The sequence below is a fragment of the Lampris incognitus genome, chromosome 10 (assembly GCF_029633865.1).
Source record: "Lampris incognitus isolate fLamInc1 chromosome 10, fLamInc1.hap2, whole genome shotgun sequence".
Classification (NCBI taxonomy): domain Eukaryota; kingdom Metazoa; phylum Chordata; class Actinopteri; order Lampriformes; family Lampridae; genus Lampris; species Lampris incognitus.
In genome coordinates, this window is record NC_079220.1 from 3,405,690 (window position 1) to 3,424,285 (window position 18,596).

At 46.5% G+C, this 18,596-nt stretch overlaps 2 protein-coding genes across 2 annotated transcripts in view; both read left to right on the top strand.

Annotated features, from left to right (window-relative positions):
- The window catches only part of si:ch211-66e2.5 (hemicentin-1), a 48,308-nt gene extending 35,126 nt beyond the window's left edge, over positions 1 to 13,182 (top strand). The window contains exons 12-19 of the mRNA XM_056287587.1: positions 1,162 to 1,413; positions 2,584 to 2,678; positions 3,811 to 3,947; positions 7,526 to 7,797; positions 8,091 to 8,357; positions 9,742 to 10,074; positions 11,512 to 11,766; positions 12,472 to 13,182. Of these exons, the coding sequence (XP_056143562.1) occupies positions 1,162 to 1,413; positions 2,584 to 2,678; positions 3,811 to 3,947; positions 7,526 to 7,797; positions 8,091 to 8,357; positions 9,742 to 10,074; positions 11,512 to 11,766; positions 12,472 to 12,479 (1,619 nt within the window). The 3' untranslated portion in view covers positions 12,480 to 13,182. The remainder of the gene's footprint in view (positions 1 to 1,161; positions 1,414 to 2,583; positions 2,679 to 3,810; positions 3,948 to 7,525; positions 7,798 to 8,090; positions 8,358 to 9,741; positions 10,075 to 11,511; positions 11,767 to 12,471) is intronic.
- Positions 13,183 to 15,026: 1,844 nt separating this feature from the next.
- Positions 15,027 to 18,014, top strand: cmc4 (C-x(9)-C motif containing 4 homolog (S. cerevisiae)). The gene is made up of 3 exons (XM_056288519.1): positions 15,027 to 15,083; positions 15,233 to 15,318; positions 15,424 to 18,014. The coding sequence occupies exons 2-3, from the start codon at positions 15,261 to 15,263 to the stop codon at positions 15,564 to 15,566; spliced, it is 201 nt and encodes a 66-aa protein (XP_056144494.1). The 5' UTR covers positions 15,027 to 15,083; positions 15,233 to 15,260; the 3' UTR covers positions 15,567 to 18,014.
- Positions 18,015 to 18,596: the final 582 nt, after the last annotated feature.

Consider the following 18,596-nt stretch of genomic DNA (forward strand, 5'->3'; position numbering starts at 1 on the left):
ATGAAAAGACAGGAGGTGGAGCTGGAGGTGGCAGAGATGAAGATGATAAGATTTTCACTGGGAGTGATGAAGAAGGACAGGATTAGGAACGAGTATATTAGAGGGACAGCTCAGGTTGGACGGTTTGGAGACAAAGCAAGAGAGACAAGATGGAGATGGTTTGGACATGTGTGGAGGAGAGATGCTGGGTATACTGGGAGAAGGATGCTGAATATGGAGCTGCCAGGGAAGAGGAGATGAAGAAGGCCAAAGAGGAGGTTTATGGATGTGGTGAGGGAGGACATGCAGGTGGCTGGTGTGACAGAGGAAGATGCAGAGGACAGGAAGAGATGGAAACGGATGATCCGCTGTGGCGCCCCCTAACGGGAAGTAGTAGTAGGTGTGCCCATCCAAGTATGAGGTGTATTATAATAGAGGTGTGCTATAAGTGGACCGTGATGGGCCCAGATACTATGTAGCATGAAATAAAGAAGTACAAGATGTTGCTGATGGACTGAAAAATTAAATTGTACAGATCCTGTTGAATCCGGTTGTTGTGAAAATAAGATTTTGCACTGGGGGTTGTAGAGGAGCACAAAACAAAAAGTGAAATGAACGTGAATATGACGTGCTAATAACAGTAGACGTGGAAAGGGCAAGAAACCACGATGAATGATGTTTCCCAGATTCTGCCTTTAATCAGGAGACGACCATCTCACATCTGCCCTGGCTTGGTGTAGACAGGTTGGCTTTTTTTTAAATCGCTGGTGATTAGAGAGAGACAAGATCTAGTTTCGTCAAGATCTAGTTCAAGTACTTTATTTGTCACATGCACAGAAATACAAAGTAAAGCATGCAGTGAAATGAAGAGGGGCGCTCCATCTGTCCTTATGTGAAAAGACACAGACCTAGATAAAGAGAGGAGGGTGTCGGCCCTGTGTGATGGCCTGGCGGCCTGGCCAGGGTGTCTCCCCGCCTGCCCAATGACTGCTGGGATAGGCTCCGGCATCCCCGCCACCCTGAAAGCAGGATAAGCGGTTAGGATGATAGACGGACGGAAGATCTAGGTCCAAGAGTGAGTTTGACGGGAGGGGTTAGCCTGACTCCGGAGGCTAGGAAACGAGGGATTTCGCAGAGATGTTGACCTTATTTGCCCTTCTCTCTTTATCACATCTCTCTCAGATCCACCTACTCTCCTCGATCCTGAACCAGAGACGCTGGATCTGGCAGTCAGCAATACTGTAGTTTTAAATTGCACGGCTGTAGGGAACCCCACACCGGCCTACAGCTGGTCGCCCCCAAGTGCCACCCAGGGGAAGATGGAGGATCAGGCTGTCCTCAGTTCCTCCTCGCTGCCCCAAGGGACCTACAACTGTACCACTTCCAATGCTGCTGGCAACAGCACCAAACAATTCATCGTCATCAAAACTCCTGGTTAGTCTTTGTTTATGACACTCATGTGCTTAAGGTGACGATCCTGAAGATCATCTTTTTTGCTCGGCTTACTGACACGCATACAGACGCCATGACCGTCGGTGTTGTTTGAGTAGTCCAATTCACTGAGCTCCATTCCAAATGAATGAGAGTCAGCAGGGCTGTTGTGTCAGAAACAAACAAAAAACCCCGTTGAAGGGCGTCCAGGTACTGTGGCGGTCTATTCCGTTGCCTAACACCACGGGGATCGCCGGTTCGAATCCCCGTGTTACCTCCGGCTTGGTCAGGCGTCCCTACAGACATAGTAATTGGCCGTGTCTGTGGGTGGGAAGCCGGATGCGGGTATGTGTCCTGGTCGCTGCACTAGCGCCTCCTCTGGTCGGTTGGGTTGTCTGTTGGGGGGGGGGACTGGGGGGGGGAATAGCGTGACCCTCCCACGCGCTACATCCTCCTGGTGAAACTCCTCCCTGTCAGGTGAAAAGAAGCGGCTGGTGACTCCACATGTATGGGAGGAGGCATGTGGTAGTCTGCAGCCCTCCCCGGATCAGCAGAGGGGGTGGAGCAGAGACCGGGACGGCTCGGGAGAGTGGGGTAATTGGCCGGGTACAATTGGGGAGAAAAAGGGGGGAAATCCAAAAATAAATAAATTGTTCTATGTTGGTCAGTTTGTTATAGCGCCCCCATGTTTGGATGGTGGTGGTAGGAATAACACAGCTGTTCCTTCATGATGAATGAATGAATCAGGAATCCCCTGTTACACTCAAACGTTGTTAATTCAAGAATGCATGGACGACATAATTGTTGCTATAGAAAAGATTATAGAAATGCACAAAGCAAAACTGTGGCAAAGTAGTTTGGTGATTAATACTGTTGAGACCTCCCCAAATTTCCCAGAGGAGCTCCAGTCGTCTTACAGTGGACACCCTGATGGTATGACACCGTATAGTACAAGTCCTGCCAGACGGGAGATATTGGATTGACTGGCTACTCTTCATGATATGGATTTGCATGATAAAGCTCTTTTTCTCCTGAGATACATCATCAAAAGAAAGTATGCTAACAGTTAAATCTTCCGGAGTGCAACTCCAAGTTTCGCAGCTCACTGTCATCTGTAAATCCCTGCCGGGTTTTATCCCTCCATAATTTTACAGCTCTGTTCTCCCTTAGCAGGAGGTCGCCCCGGGACCACGGCGGGGATTTTAGTGGCTTTGCTTGTTCCTACGTTTGTCATTTGTGTCTACGTGGTTTATCGCAAGAAGATAAGGGCTCCCTGATGTGAAGCCACAGGAACCTGGACGGGTTATCTGAGAGGGACGAAATGTAATGAAGCCGTTCTTCACCCACAGGGGATCGTCGAGTGTTCTGGGCCATACTCGTATTTTTCTTGACCCTGGCTCTCCTGCTGGGTGGCTGCACAGTTTACATAACAAGTCGAGGCAGAGACTGGATCACAAGAACACAGCTGCCGTGACGGGAGGAGCTGCTTTCCAAAGACTACGATGTATTACTCGAGAGATATGGATGTATGTTTCCTGCTGCAATCCTGCATGACTTTTAACCATACTTGATGACTTCTGTGGCCCCTGTGGCCGGCAGAAGCTTCTCATTACGTTTGTCTCGTCTCGTGCATGCTCAGGGGAACTGTTTTAATACTGTGCACGATCCCTGTAGCTGTCTCCTGCACCCCAAGCAGCGAAGCTTCTGCAGCCATACCGTTCTCGCCTCTGCCTATGTGAATTCACAGCCTGCCTTTAATACTGTGCAGCGAAACTTGTGCTTATTGAGACTTGTCCTTAATGCAAGCGAGACAAAGTTGCTGGTTTTCTCTAACACAAAGAAAAGGCCTTTTACCTTACCCAAAATGATCACCCTCCAGGGTCATGAGGTTGAGAAAGCCGATACTCTCACATACCTTAGTATTTTAACTGACGAGTCCTTGTCCTTTAAGGAACGCATTAAGCAACTAACCACAAAACTGAAACTGAAGTTTTGTTTTTTATTTTAGGATGAAATCTTGTTTTTCTTTCGAGGCTGGGAGAAGGCTTGCTTCGGCCTTGTGTCTGCCTCAGGCTGTGGCGACCTTTTGCGTTCACATCTGCATCTGCAAAGGTCTCGGGTCAGTCGACACAGTCTACACGGTGCACTGAGCTTCATCACAAATTCTAGGACTCTGACTCGTCACTGCACTGCACGCTTTATTCCAGGGTTGGCCGGCCTGCACTAGACACGCCCAAGCTTCACCACTGGTATCTTTTACTCTAGTACTCTTCTTCTTCTTCTTCGAGGCTTCCGCATGAGCGAGGGTTCATCTTTTGATCTTTTCAATCTATAAGGCAATTCGTAGCCTTTTGCCGACTTATTTGTGTAGTTATGTTTCTGGGTGCAATGCCCTCCCAGGACGTTGTCCTCCTGTGCCTCCATAATGTGCACACTGACAAGGGAACGAAGGCTCTCAGCCACGTTTCCCCTAATTTGATTTTGCGTGTACTTGTGAAAGTGTCGGTTAAGAAAAATCGTCAACTTGATGCCAACGAGTAAAAGTTATCGACGATCAGCTTCAGAGAGGGTGTGTTTCCCTTCTTTTGAGAGGAGCTGCTGATGATCCCGGTGGACATGCAGCAACTGAGCTAAGCTAGGCTAAACTCACCGTTTGACATACCTGGGATGACCACTGGGGTTGTCCAACCTTGAGGGTCATCCCAGGTCGTCCTCTGTGTGGAGTTTGCATGTTCTCCCCGTGTCCGTGGTGGGTTTCCTCCGGGTGCTCCGGTTTCCCCCACCATAAAAAAGACATGCGTGTTAGGGTTAATACTCCTGTCTGCGCCCCTGATCGAAGTATGGCAAGAAGAACTGGAGTCGATCCCCGTGCTCTCCACGGTGGCTGCCCACTGCTCCTAGCTACCCCAGATGGCAAAATAGGTGTTGCCCGGACCCGTCCCACACCCGACACTTTCATCCGGCTCACATACCGTGTGGAATGATGGCACTTGGGCGGTCCGCTCCTGTTTACCGGATCTGGGCCAGAACCAAGCCATAGCAATGCCGCATGTGCCACATATTTGCCAAAGGTGGGCCATATTTGTGTTGTGATATTTGGGCCATATTCACCATTTACCACACGGGCCACTTCAGGGTCACATCCAGATCACATGTTGCCCAGAGCACCGCATCTTTGCCAAAAAAGGCCCACATTTGATTTAGCATATTTGGGCCATATTTGCTGTTCTACATGTGGGCCACTTCAGGCTCACATCCATTTTGTCAGGGCCAGGAGAAGGCCATCAGTGCCGCATCATTGCCTGAAGTGGCCCACATCCGGGTGCTATCTGGGCCACAGCTAGGATGTTAGGGTCAAATGCAGAGCGTAATTTCCGTACAAGGATCAATAAAGTATCTCTCTCTCACCTCCAAACTGCAGACAAACCCCGGAAACCAGACCAGCCCTTAACGAGATGCATGGTAACAGTCACCATATCCGAACATTAGGCCATCATCAGACCATTCTAATGACAGTATTAAGCATAAGTCATTTTCATGTCAGATTCTACCAGTTATTTTTCTATATGATTTTTTTTATGCACTGTTACAGCCTAAGAATGTTTCTGTTGCTAACTGGTGTTCTAACTGACGCAGGGGTCACCTCTCATTGTGGGTGCTGACGGTGTCACACTCGCTGTCACACTCCTTGAAAATACTTGAGCCTTCTTCTACATTCAGTGTTGGACACATGGATAATATTTAAGTGAATTTTGCACTGACGTGTCTTACTGTGCACGTGCTTGAGATTCTACTTCTGGTTAGGCGTTCAGTTTAACTTTGCTCAGTCGTCATCGTCAGGGTTGATATATTGACTTCATTTCATAGTGACAGGAGCTCCTATTTTTCAAGAGATTATCTAGTGTTCTACCAATTTATTTTTTTATTTTCTGTTGCATGCAAGCATGGACTGGTTGATAAACTTAAGCGTTTTTATATTAGTGACTCTTCTAGACAGTCTTTCACTGCACTGTTTCTTCCTGCTACCTTTTGTCAGTCCTCTCTCTCTCTGTCTCGCGCCAAGTGTGCCATGGTACGTCGTGCAAAAGCGATGTAAATGTAAAGCAAAGCATTGGTCTTGCCTACACTGACTCATATAAAATCCTTTTTTTTTAAAAAGCGTCTCTTGTGTTTGTGGTCCATTTTCCCTGGCAGTGACGTCACGTCCTGTGTTCCCATGCAACTGGGCAGAGCGGACATTGTTCGGCATTTCCTGAATTTTAAAGCCTTTACAGCAGTGGTTCTCAACCTTTTTGGGGTCCTGGACCACCTGTGTATTTTTGATCTACCCTGAGGACCCCTCCACCTGATCTTGGGGGAGGGGGGTTGCAATTTGATAGAAACAGTAGAAACTGCATTTTAAATTGCATCATAGCATTTATTCACTCTTTGGGGCAAAAATAAGAGCTTTCAGTTGTAACTTAGATATAGTTAACAAAACACAATTCTTATGCAGTAACTTTCAGATATATGTAACGAAACAGAATATGTATTCAGTAACTTTCAGATATATGTAACAAAACAGAATATGTATTGAGTAACTTTCAGATATATGTAACAAAACAGAATATGTATTCAGTAACTTTCAGATATATGTAACAAAACAGAATATGTATTCAGTAACTTTCAGATATATGTAACAAAACAGAATATGTATTCAGTAACTTTCAGATATATGTAACAAAACAGAATATGTATTGAGTAACTTTCAGATATATGTAACAAAACAGAATATGTATTCAGTAACTTTCAGATATATGTAACGAAACAGAATATGTATTCAGTAACTTTCAGATATATGTAACAAAACAGAATATGTATTCAGTAACTTTCAGATATATGTAACAAAACAGAATATGTATTCAGTAACTTTCAGATATATGTAACACAACAGAATATGTATTCAGTAACTTTCAGATATATGTAACAAAACAGAATATGTATTCAGTAACTTTCAGATATATGTAACAACAGAATTTTTATGCAGTAACGTTTAACAATGCAAACGGGAGCGAGATCTCTTATTAAAATACAATAAATTACACTTGTGAAACAGATGTAATTAGAGAAAAAAGTCGTTACCCTTTATAGTTTAGGTAGATAAAGGTCTCAGTCACATTTGAGTAAAATAATCCTATTTCTATAAATGCCATAGGATCTTTTTTTTAAATACTATATATTTTATTTTCACGGACCCCTTGCAATTACACCACGGACCACTAGGGGTCCGCGGACCCCCGGTTGAGAAACACTGCTTTACAGTCAAATGGAAGCAAAAGTTTAGCCCCACTATTAAAATAAAAACACGTGACACGGGATGCTACTGTCACTCCCAAATTGATTGGCAGGCACAAGGACGAACACCAAACGATTAAACCCGAGTCTCTGATCTTCTCTGATGCTGTAAACTTTACAGTGTTTTCGCGATGCTGTAAACTTTACAACCTGTTCTACTCCAGGGTTATCGCGGTGATCACGTTGAGGTAAAACGGGCCCATATTTTCGCTTTTAATGGGTCGAGAAAGACCCCAAACGCCCATTTTCAATCAGCAACTCAAACTCGTCCACCCTGTTCATTCATATACCTTAATTTGTCACGGTCAAATCAACCGCAGATTGAGCCGTTAACGAGTTGAACTTGGACATGGAGGGCGCGGGGAAGCGCCGCTTCCCATAGACGGAGCCCCGGTCACGTGGGAGCAGAACCAGCAGAGGTCTGCTGCGCAGCATTCCCATCCCGGCAGGAGTTCAGCAGCTGCACGCTGTGCAGCTGTGCAGCGCGGTCATTGTTCCGAAAACAGCAGATAAAGTAAAAACCAAATCGGGGGGACATCAGGGAACTTGTTAAAGTCAGAATCAGGCGTTAATTAAAGCTCAAAGTGGAACTGGAGAGAGGTTTTTTTGGGGGGGGGTTGCACGTAACTGGTTTGCGTGTTCGTTAACTCGCACATTCGGGAGTTTCTGCACGGCGTTACGTAACGTGCTCCAGATGTACAGTATGGCCGTAACGCAGGACTGAAAGTACACTTCTGACTTCTGCCCTCTTTCTTAGATTTGTTACCTGAAAACCGACAAGCTCCCTTTATAACCCAAACCCTGTTTTGGGGGGCCCGGCACCTGTCACGTTTCCCTCTCTCCGCGTTTTAACCCCCACCCGTGGCCCCCAAAAGTCAACCGGGATGAAGGAAGAAGCCCCTTTGTTCCGACATAGTCCGCTTTTCGGTTGCCAGGCTCGGTCGGGTCGGAATTTCCTTTCCCTCCCCCTCGCTGCGAGCGGACGGTTCCCGGCCAGGACCATGGCAGACAACTGGCTGAAGTGGATCGCGGCGCTCTGCATGGCCGCCTGTGGTAAGATTCAGCCGTCTGCACGTTTTCTCCGCTAGTTAGAACCCGTGTTTTTGCTGTAGCCACGGGGAACGTTCACGGACGTTCAGAGGGTCGCTTAACCGGGTGGCTGATGCGGGGCATAGACGGGAAGCCAGTCCAGCGGGCGCTCCCTGCAGGGCTGCATTATTACACATAATCGTAGACTTAATTATTATATACGTTACACCCGGCGCGTCATAGATCGAAGTAGCGACGCTGTCCGCGGTGGGTGGTGTTAAAATGATGAAGGTCTGATGATGACTCCCGCCCCCCAGTGTCGGCTGAAGGCTGCTCTCTGCTGCTGAAGCCCTCCAGGGTGGTGGTGGGCTTCGGGGAGCCCGTGGCCGTCAGCTGCGAGGCCGTGCGCCCGGTGCGCGTACTGGGCTGGGAGTCCGCGGTGGGTTCGGCCCACACCCAGCGGGACCAGTCCGTCCAGTGGAAGGTGGACAGTCTCATCGACTGGATAGAGGAGCCCATCTGCTACGGAGTCTTCTTCACCGCCCCGAGACAGTGTGAGGAGAAACTCAACCTGGTCCTCTACAGTGAGTCCACCTCTCGTTTTGATATCAACCGATCAATCAAACTATTGGTAGGACACATGTCATGCACCGCAATGCACTGACACTTGAAGTGGAAGTGCATTGACACAGAGTGAAAGCAAAAGAAGAAAACCATAAAGATAAAGTGTCTGTTCGGAGTTCCGGTGGGAGATTATTTACATTTTAGGACCAGATACTACACAAAACCGCTTCACCATCAGTCTGAGTTTGTCTTCTTGGAGTAGTTTGGAGATCTGAGGATCATACTCACACAACGTGTCGTTAATGCAGACAGGAGAAAGTCCATCGTAAGACTTATAAGGAGAAGAACAGTAAAATCTCTTCTGGTGTTGGTGTTACTCCAGTTTTATGTGGCAGCTGTAAGATGGTTGCTCGCAGACTGGAGAACACTGGTCACACCAGGAATCAGGATCTGCACATTTATTATAAAGAAAGTAGCGTGCGTGGGGCACAGTCAATGGACTCTGTGCATAACTGCAGTCCACTGACTTCCGGTTTCTACTGCAGCGGTCATACCAGTTTCCTGTTTGTTGGCGCGTTCTATTGACAATGGCATATTTTTGGCGATGCCTGCAGGATTTACCGTGAATAAATGTCAACCACATGCACACAACTGTGCACACACTCTCACCTGCACCTACACCACACTTACACTTATGAGGGTGAGGATACTCATCCTCATAAGTGTGGACGTAACTTGATGTGTACAACTTGAAACTTATCACCCGTGTGCTGGCAGGTGCAGGTGAAAGTGTGTGGACACTTGTGTGCATGTGGTTGACATTTATCCGTGGTAAATCCTGCAGGCATCGCCAAAAATACGCCATTGCCAACAGCGCGCGCCAACAAACAGGAAACTGGTATGACCGCTACAATGGAAACCGGAAGTCGGTGGACTACAGTTATGCACAGTCTCTCATTCCCCATTACAAGAGCTGCTCAACTTTTGCCGCGAATTCGCAGCCACGTCACTCCTGCGTCTCTTGTGTGTCACTAACTGAAGTCCCCTTTGCAACAACAGGTAAACCGGAAGTACATATTCATTTGTTAAACAGAGGGTTGGTGATATACGGACTCCAGCAGAAATTATTACACACAGGTTTTGAGAATGTTCCCCAAGAGAAAAGAAAATGTAAAATAAAGATAACAGGAACAACATATTGACTCAGCTACACCAGCCCTAATTGGCTACAGAGAAAACGAGATTTCGGAATAGGGGCGGTGTGACATGTGGTCTGTTGTACTGTCCGTTGTCTTGCCACAGAGATCTGGACCAGGTGTAAATGGTTTTCTTTGGCCATGACAGCAATGCGTTGCAGTCGTCAGCCAAGTCACATCAACCTTGTGTGTCTTTGTTGTCAACTAGAGACTCCAGACAGTCTGTCCATCCGCCCGGTCAACCACACGGGTCCGATGCTGGAGGGCAGGGAGTACCAGCTGCTCTGCGAGGTCCACAACATTGCTCCGGTCCAGTACCTGACCCTCCGGTGGTACAGAGGACAGGCGGAGGTGTATAAACACTCGTTCACAGACCTCACTCCTCCCTCGCCCGTCCAGGTGTCCTCCATCCTCATGGTCACCCCGACCAGGGATGACGATGGTGTTCAGTACAGGTGTGTCGCAGAACTCGACCTGGGACCAGAGGGGCCCCGGCCTCCTCCGACCGTCGCCTCGGAGCCTCTTAATGCCTCTGTATATTGTGAGTCACGGTCATTCAGCTCTCCCCAAACCATAAAGGAGTATCATGGGCTTTTCAACTATCAGGTATTAGATTTTAAAGGGATACTTTGGATTTATGGGCAGAAGGTGGTATAAGTTACTCCCTAGCTGTATTAATAGATGGACATGGTCGGCGAGTCATGTGGTCAGAGACCTGACAGCCAGTCCCCGCGAACAGGCACAAAAATGAACAGCAGCAAACGGTTAGCTATTGTAGCGAATTCAGGGAGCAGCCGGGAATCGAACCCGGGTAGCCCGGACCACGGGGCTAACCAGTCAACTGAAGAGTCTGGGCAGTTAGCCAACCGGCTAGCGAGTCTAGTTATCCATTCCTGCTCCGGCGGCACGAGGAGATTTTTGTATGCTGCTGTCCGTTTAATGATCCCCGGCAACTCACGAAGACGCCGAGAACGACACCCCAAGGTCCCTTCGGCGTATCTCCACCGGGTCGTCTCGTGGCTCCGGCTCCTCCGCCCGGAGGAGAGGCGAGCTGCACGGCGAACCGTGAATAGAAGGTGCGGAGTGTTTACCCCTGCAAATGCAAGACCTCCGGGGCTTCCTCGAACGCGAAGTCCTCCTGCACCAGGCGGCCACACGTCTTCGGCTGAGACGGCGAAGGCGTCCACACGCCTCTGCTTCTCCTCCTGGGGCAGCCGAGCAGAGTAAGAACACGACGCTAGCGGGGTGAGAGCCAGGCTGCCGTGTTCCGGGCAGACAAACCTCGCAGACCCACCAGCAAGAGGCCAACGTGTCTTCTTATCCGTGCACGTTACACTACCCCCCTCCTTCGGGAAGCGCGTCCCCGCGTTTAAGCATATCAGCTCCTTCACGCCTCAGGGCGCATGCGCTTCCGATGGCCTTACGGTCGCTCCATCCCACTTCTGACACCAATGTAGCGAATTCGGGGGCAACCACAGGAACTGCCGCGGCCGGGACGCGAACCCGCATCGCCCGCACCGCAGGAGGCATCGCTAACCGCTAGACTAAAGGGTCAGACCCGCGAGCCAGCGGCCAGCGTGTCTACTTATCCATGCACGTTACAGTAGTTTATTATGGTTTAGACTGTTTTAGCTAACTGTTCCCCTTCACTGCCGTTCGTCTTTTTGCTCGCTTGCCGAGACTAGCGGTCAGACCATGCGACTCACCTGCCGAGGTAATGTCCATGTATTAATAACACTAGTGGTGGGTTATTCATACCACCTCGTGTCAATAAATCCAAACTATCCCTTTAAGATGTTTTTGGTTTTTCTCCAAGAAATTTGAGCCCGCAGGCCAATCAACTCTGTGCATCACTGTAGTCCATTGATTTCCTGTTTCTACTGCAGCGGTCATACCAGTTTCCCTAATATCAAGGCAACCGCACCCCCCCTCCCCCCCGGTCATTATCATCTTAACTGTTCTCTCATCCTCTCCGTAGACCCCCCAACATTCCTCAGCTCTGAGCCGGAGATGCTGAACCTGGTTGTGGGTGCTGAGATCACCTTAAACTGCACCGCCTGGGGGAACCCGGCGCCCACGTACAGCTGGCAGCTCCCACATCCCACGCCGGAGAACACGGACCATCAGGCTGTTCTCACCTCCTCCTCTCTGCTGCCGGGGACCTACACCTGCACCGCCTCCAACCAGCTGGGCAAGCAGAGAAAGCAGTTCATCATCAAGGCAAAGTCAAAAGGTCGGTGGAGTCGTGAGCTTTGGTCTTGCAAATACAGTTTAATTCCAGAACGACCAAGACGGTCATTATGACCGTTTTGGATTTTCAAGGTTTAATAACTTTGTGGGGGGGGGGGGTACAGACCTGCCGCTCCCCGAATTCTCCTAAAATTGCACATATTTGGATTTAAAACGAGTTGCACAAAACAAGTTATGATAGGATCTACCTAAAACGACCATGAGCCGACATCATGACCGCTCGTAATTTGCGCGTCATCGTGCGCGTCATGTCAGTATTTATGACGTGTTAGTGGCGTCATGTCCTTCGTGAAGTTCGTTGCTCTGTCCTAGAAACACACTAGCGCCCTCCAGTGGAGAGAAATAGTCTAAACTTGATGTTTGATTACTGCCAACATGTCTGGTTACAGACGCACCATGACTACCACCGAGGCGCTGCAGGATTTACAGGCGCGGGACGGCGGCCATTTTAAATTGTTTGATAAATAGCATTAAAAGTTGTTAACATGTTAATTTTGGTGTCAGTTAGTTTCACAACAGCCATACTAACATATGTCATGCATCAACATCCCACTTGGGTATTTATCTTGACACAATATAGATTTTAAAAACTGGCCGTCATTTTGACCGCCCACGGTCGTTTCGGGTTGGAGTGAAATCCCGGCCGTTCTAGTACGCCAGCCGGATCTGATCTGTGGTTTCCCCTCAGGTGCGTAAAACAAGAACCCCCTCTGACAAGACCAGGGGGGCCGCTCCGGAGCAGCCGGTGTGTAGGAGATGTGGCAGGATTTTGGCGCCGCCTTCCGGCAGAAGGGAAGAATCCGGACGCAGAAGCCGCACGTGCTTCGGAGCACCGTGGCGCTCACCGATAGAATCAGCTTCATACATACGAAGAGGCGAAACGGCTCTTCAGTGATTGATTACCGACTGTTCTTTGACCTGTCTCGTGGGTATTTTAACAAATTGTAAAGTAGCGCGTGCTGTAGGATGCAGTCCACTTGACACTTTTATGACGTCGTGTTGTTTCTACAGGTAGAGTCATTTATATTGTCCTCCCTTAACATAGCAGGGAAACTAGAAGCGGCTGCCTTCTCGGAGTACACGTTTAACCGTCTAACACAGCAGCTTTGCGTCATTAACAACTGCGGGTGGAGAATTGATGGAGGAAGAAAGGTGTGGAATAACTGAGACGTGTGATTCATGTTAGTCAGCTCCAGGTGTAGAGGGGCATACGGTTCACAACGCTCGTTAACTGTCAATGGATCGTTACTGTAAATAAGAACCGTGTTTTCTTACGTAAATGAATAAAATTTAATTACAAAGAAGCCTCACAACTGTGATGATGATGATGATGATGATGATGATGATGATGTTCACTATGATTATTTTCAATCATGATTAAATTCTCATTATAAGGTGGTGATTTGTGTGTGACCCAGGTTTGTCCACTTCTATCATGTCACACCGAGTGAGCTGATAAATTCTATAAATTTAGATTTTACAGATCTTAAAAGGCTCTCTCATCAGCTCCACGCTTTTGCTTTGAACAGTTATATGCGGAGAGGGATTTTCTTCCCTTAACACTTGTGCTGAAAGTACTTTTTGCAAAGTGAAAATAAGGGAGGTTTAGTTGGCAGTTGGTACTTTGCCCAACACAAGATGGCGCTGTTCTCCATTTTGTTGTTTTGCTTTTTCTCAAGATTCCCAAAAGTACATCCTCCAAACAAAAGTAAAACCCAAACTTAACATTTATCTACAATCAACGTGCTTACATGTCTCCAAATGTCTTAAGGTGGTTCAGTGTCGAACGTGGTGAGCGATACTTTGTGTGTGAGCATTGTAGCAAGAAATATCCTTATATTATTATATTTAATATCTAAAGCACGCGTAAAACCTTTATGGTACTGTATTTTTGTTCCTTTTCTCTTATTTATTGAAGAGAACTATTTTTAGTCCATTATTTTTCGAAGAAATACAACTTATATATATTGTAGCGAATTCGGGGGACAACGCAACCACAGGAACTGCCGCGGCCGGGAAGCGAACCCGTATCGCCCGCACCGCAGGAGACATCGCTAACCGCTCGACTAAAGGGTCAGACCCGCCAGCCAGCGGCCAGCGTGTCTTCTTATCCAAGCACTATATATATATATATATATATATATATATAGCCATCACAGCTGACCCTTTAGTCTAGCGGCTAGCGATGCCTCTTGCGGTGCGGGCGATACGGGTTCGCGTCCCGGCCGCGGCAGTTACTGTGGTTGCGTTGTCCCCCGAATTCGCTATAATAAGTTTTAAGATCCGACTGGAAATCAGCCCGTGTTTTTATTCAGTGTACACACTGAATAAAATGTTCTAGAGTTTCTACCATATAATTACTAAAAGGGGATGTGTCTTCTATATCAGGAATGACTTTACAAATAATGGAATTGACGGGGTAAAATCTACGTCTGACAAGACTTCTCTGATTTTGTTAGGCAACACACATGTGTAGGGGGGGGGGGAGTAAATAGGCTGTTCCGTGTTGCCCCATCGGGGGCTTGGTCTGTCCGCTTATACTGAACAGGTACTGCTGTTCTTGGAGTAAACGAGGCGCTGGTGAGGCGGTTATTGGCAAAGAAGAGCTGCTCTGTTGCCAGGCGACGTTGGAAAGACGAGTGAAGAGCCGGTGAAGAGGTTTCATCAGACGCTGGCGGCATAGCTGGCCCATGCAAAAGCCACGAAGAAGAAACTAAAGACGGTTTCCGGTGCCACAGGAAGTGCACGTCGATGTGGAAGGTTCATGCCGAGCCATGTTTTGCGTGACACATATCCATGAATGTAAATTCTCCAACAGAAAGCCTCAACTCTTTGCACTTAAAAAAGAAGTTGAACAATATATAAGGACGATCTCTACTTCAAAAAACACAAAGGCTTTAAAAACTATCAACATTTGCAAAAATCTGAATCTGTTTACATAAAATATGATCTCGCCTTTATTTACTTATTTTTTTCTGTTATATATTTTTTATAATTTACTTTCTCTTTTGTGTCTTTATTGTTTTTTTTATCTTCAATCTATTGTTTTTGTGGTGTCTCGTGTGTCTATTTTGCTCTGTTTGAATCAATAAAGTAAGAAAAAAAAATGTTTTGCGTGACACCGGTACGCCAACGCGAGGCACGTGCCGTCAGGTCAGTTACGGAAACCCATTTGTTGTACGCATGCGCGAACATGCGTCTCTCCAGGTACGTCTAGACGTCATCACAACACGACGTCGTGGGGGGGGGGGAGGCATCGTTATTAGCGCTTAGCCTAGCGGTAAACACGGAGTCTTCAAGGTGAGGTTTTTAATCCATGTCCTTCAGTCCTCCGACGCTCGTCCTCTTATTTTACACGACACACATAAAATGGGCGATTTCAAACAGGGAGACTCGTGTACGACAAACTGAAACAAACCAAACGATTTAAACGCCACTGTTTATTGCAGCTAAGAGATACGGAAGTGCGGTCACGTGATGCCTCGGAAGGATCCGTGTCAGAAACACGCATGCGCGATCCAAACGTGTTTGCAAGGTAGGTGGCCGATCATTTACACGTGTACTGTAGCTAAAAACCAAACATGCATTAGTTTTTTTGTTCTTCTTCTTCTTCTTCTTCTTCAACAATTGTTTTCAACAGCTAACAAGTACGTGGAGAGCATGTGTGAGGACGTGATCAGAGCGATGCGGCGGTGCTGCGAGGTCCATGCCGGAGAGAACTCCGTCTGCTGCTCCGGTTTCTCCAGGGACCGGAAGCCCAAAGAGGACGCAGCACCCGCGTAGTTTGTTTTGTTTTAGAACGCAACATCATTTAACTCCAAAAGGACTGAAATGTTCACACTACTACTACTACTACTACTACCACTTCCGATTGTTCCCGCTAGGGGGCGCCACAGCGGATCATCCGTTTCCATCTCTTCCTGTCCTCTGCGTCTTCCTCTGTCGATTCCATGACAAATGCTCACAAGACTAAAAGAAAAAGAGACAAATGCTCACAAATTGTTTTATAAAATATATTTACAGCGAAAAATGATAGTATACAGATATACAAATATGAAATATGTTTACATATCGATTTAATTAGGTCACTGTGATCCCTATTACATGCTTAGACCTATGTGATATTTCTTGTGACACGCAACAGACTGTTCAATGGAATATGTTTCCATGAATAAAGGTTAATTAAGATTATGTATTACCAAACAGTAATTGATAGTCTCATTATCATGATTATCTTTAAGGTCACCATTTCATTCGTCAGGGAGATGTGATCCCTCTCACATGCTCAGGCCTATGTGATATGTCTTATGGGACATGCAACAGAATGTTCGGTTGACTTTTTGAAAAATAAAGATTGTAAAACAATTTGTGAGCATTTCTCTCTTAGTATTGTGAGCATTTGTCTTGTGAGCATTTGTCTGCACACCTCCTCTGTCACACCAGCCACCTGCATGTCCTCCCTCACCACATCCATAAACCTCCTCTTTGGCCTTCCTCTTCTCCTCTTCCCTGGCAGCTCCATATTCAGCATCCTTCTCCCAGTATACCCAGCACCTCTCCTCCACCCATGTCCACACTGAGCTACTGAAAATCCACATCTCTGACTTTCACATCTGCAGGAGGCGGTGAGGCGTAATAACGCACGAGAACTTGTTACGAGGTAATCAGGGCTGTACAAAGTCCTCCCAAGTACAAGTCAAACTTCTGCACAGGGTTGTTTCACAGCTGAACTGTCAGGAAACCCCTACATAGAGGTAAGCACTCGCCTAGACAAGGCAACAGATGTGCTCCTTTATGAACCCTGTGGCTACAAGTCTGAAAATGGTCAAAATTCACAAAATAACCAAAGAAAGGGACTCGATGTTTGCTTTAGTTGTCTCCATGCCGGTACAGTAGGGTCCAATGAGGGTGCAGCCAGAGTCGCTGTGGAGGGTTGGGATCCTCCGGCGGACACAGCGTTGTTTGTGATTTGGACCGTTTGGCCCATACCAGCTGAGGAGTGGCTACCCGCGTAGTTCAGTGAGTTATGAGGTGAACCTTGGTGATTTTGCTAAAAGGAAACATCAGTGTTGCTATAGCCCAGACTCACTTAGTGTAATCTGACCATTGTGTGTTAAACGTTGCCGAAGCCCAAAGGGTGAGTCCCCCAGGCCGCCGATCAACTCTCCATCACCGCTGGTCTCTGTTGTGTCGTCCAGTAAAGAAGCAATAACTCCCTTTATTGTCCATCCTCTCACTCCACTACATCTTGTCCCCTTCACTTCCCGTCTCTCTGTTCTCGCGATATGTTTCACCATCAAACGATTCTTTATTAACGCAACAGCTTTAGTACCCAGAGCCAACTTAAAGAACAAAGGAGCCAGGGAGGGGTACGTGCCATTCCATCATATAAAGATAAAACACGTACATAAATTAACAGTTTGGACAGCCTTGTTGTTCGTAGAAAAAGAATTGTTTTACATATTGTCCGATTTCTTTAAAAAAAAAAACAACAAAAAATGTTGTTTTTGTTTTTTTGCGTGTGAATTTGCTTTTGTGAATAAAAAATGTTGTTAACAGATTTATTATGAAAAAAATATTTGTCCCCTTTTTTGGGGTGTTTAAAGGAACCAAATATTACGTCCTCCCATAATAAGACTTTATTGTCCAGCCTCTCACTCCGGTACATTCTCGTCCCCCTCGCGCCCCTGTCTCACTGTTCTCGCGATATTTCCACCGTACTACAGTTGCTGCAAAGATCATAATAGCGCTGTTTTCGGTGCGTTATCAGAAGATAAGAAATTGGACCTGCTGATCAAGGTTTTACTTATTTTAGCCTAATTTTTTTATTCATAACGCTAAATTTATTAAGACTGCACCCATCTTCATGTGTTACTATAACGGAACTCATATGAAGGCCCTGAAATTAATGAAATCAAAATGTGCCGAAGGTCTCTATGGATTACTGGGAAAAGATCTGTCCAACGTAATATCTTAAAAACTAACAATCGTTTAGTCATCCGTACTTACGATTTATTTTCTATTTTATTGTTATTTTACATTTTATTCTGTTTAATTGGTTTGTGTGTGGTTATTTTTTGTTTTATTCTGCTTAATTGATTTATGCCTTTTTTTGTATGGTTTGTGTCTCTTCTGGTGTCTGCTCGTTGTTTTCTAGAGGAGGAAAAGTTTTCACTTGTTATCTTTGCCTTATTGTTGTAAATTTATCGTTTGGAAAAAAAAATCTAAAAACAAACTTTTTAACTCTCTTTATTGTCCATCCTCTCTCCGGTACTTCTCGTCCCCGTCACTGCCTGTCACCTTGTTCTCGCGATATCTTCCACTACACAGCAGTCTCCCACGAAGAAGTGCCGATTTCAGCGATTGCTGTTGAGTAGTTTTCCTCACATGATAATAATAGAGTTTCCCACGACATGGTTGGCATATTTCAAAGATGGAAGTTGTCAGTACCAGATGTTGGGTAATGGGGCAAGCCTTGAGGCGACGAATTTAAATTTCGACCAATAAATTCAACCCCAAATTAGCCAACAATGAAATATCAGTTCATTTTAGAATATAGTTTAAAACCATAAACATGCAACTGGAAGAAGATCTGGAAGAAGATCTGGAAGAGGGATGCCTCCTGTGTTGCGCTTCCTGAGGTTTCTCTCGACTTTTTCCTGATAAGGTTTTTCTTGTGGAGTTTTTCCTCATCAGAGTCGAGGATCTAAGGATAAGGGGGTGTTGTATATCGCACTGATTGTAAAGACTACTTTGTGATTTGCGGCTATAGAAACGAACTGGACTTGACTGAACTAGTGATTTGCTTAGGCT

Coding starts and splice junctions, on each gene's coding strand:
- cmc4 (XM_056288519.1), top strand. CDS start 15,261: ATGCCTCGGAAGGATCCGTGTCAGAAACACGCATGCGCGATCCAAACG. Junction 15,319..15,423: donor GATCCAAACGTGTTTGCAAG/GTAGGTGGCCGA, acceptor TGTTTTCAACAG/CTAACAAGTACGTGGAGAGC.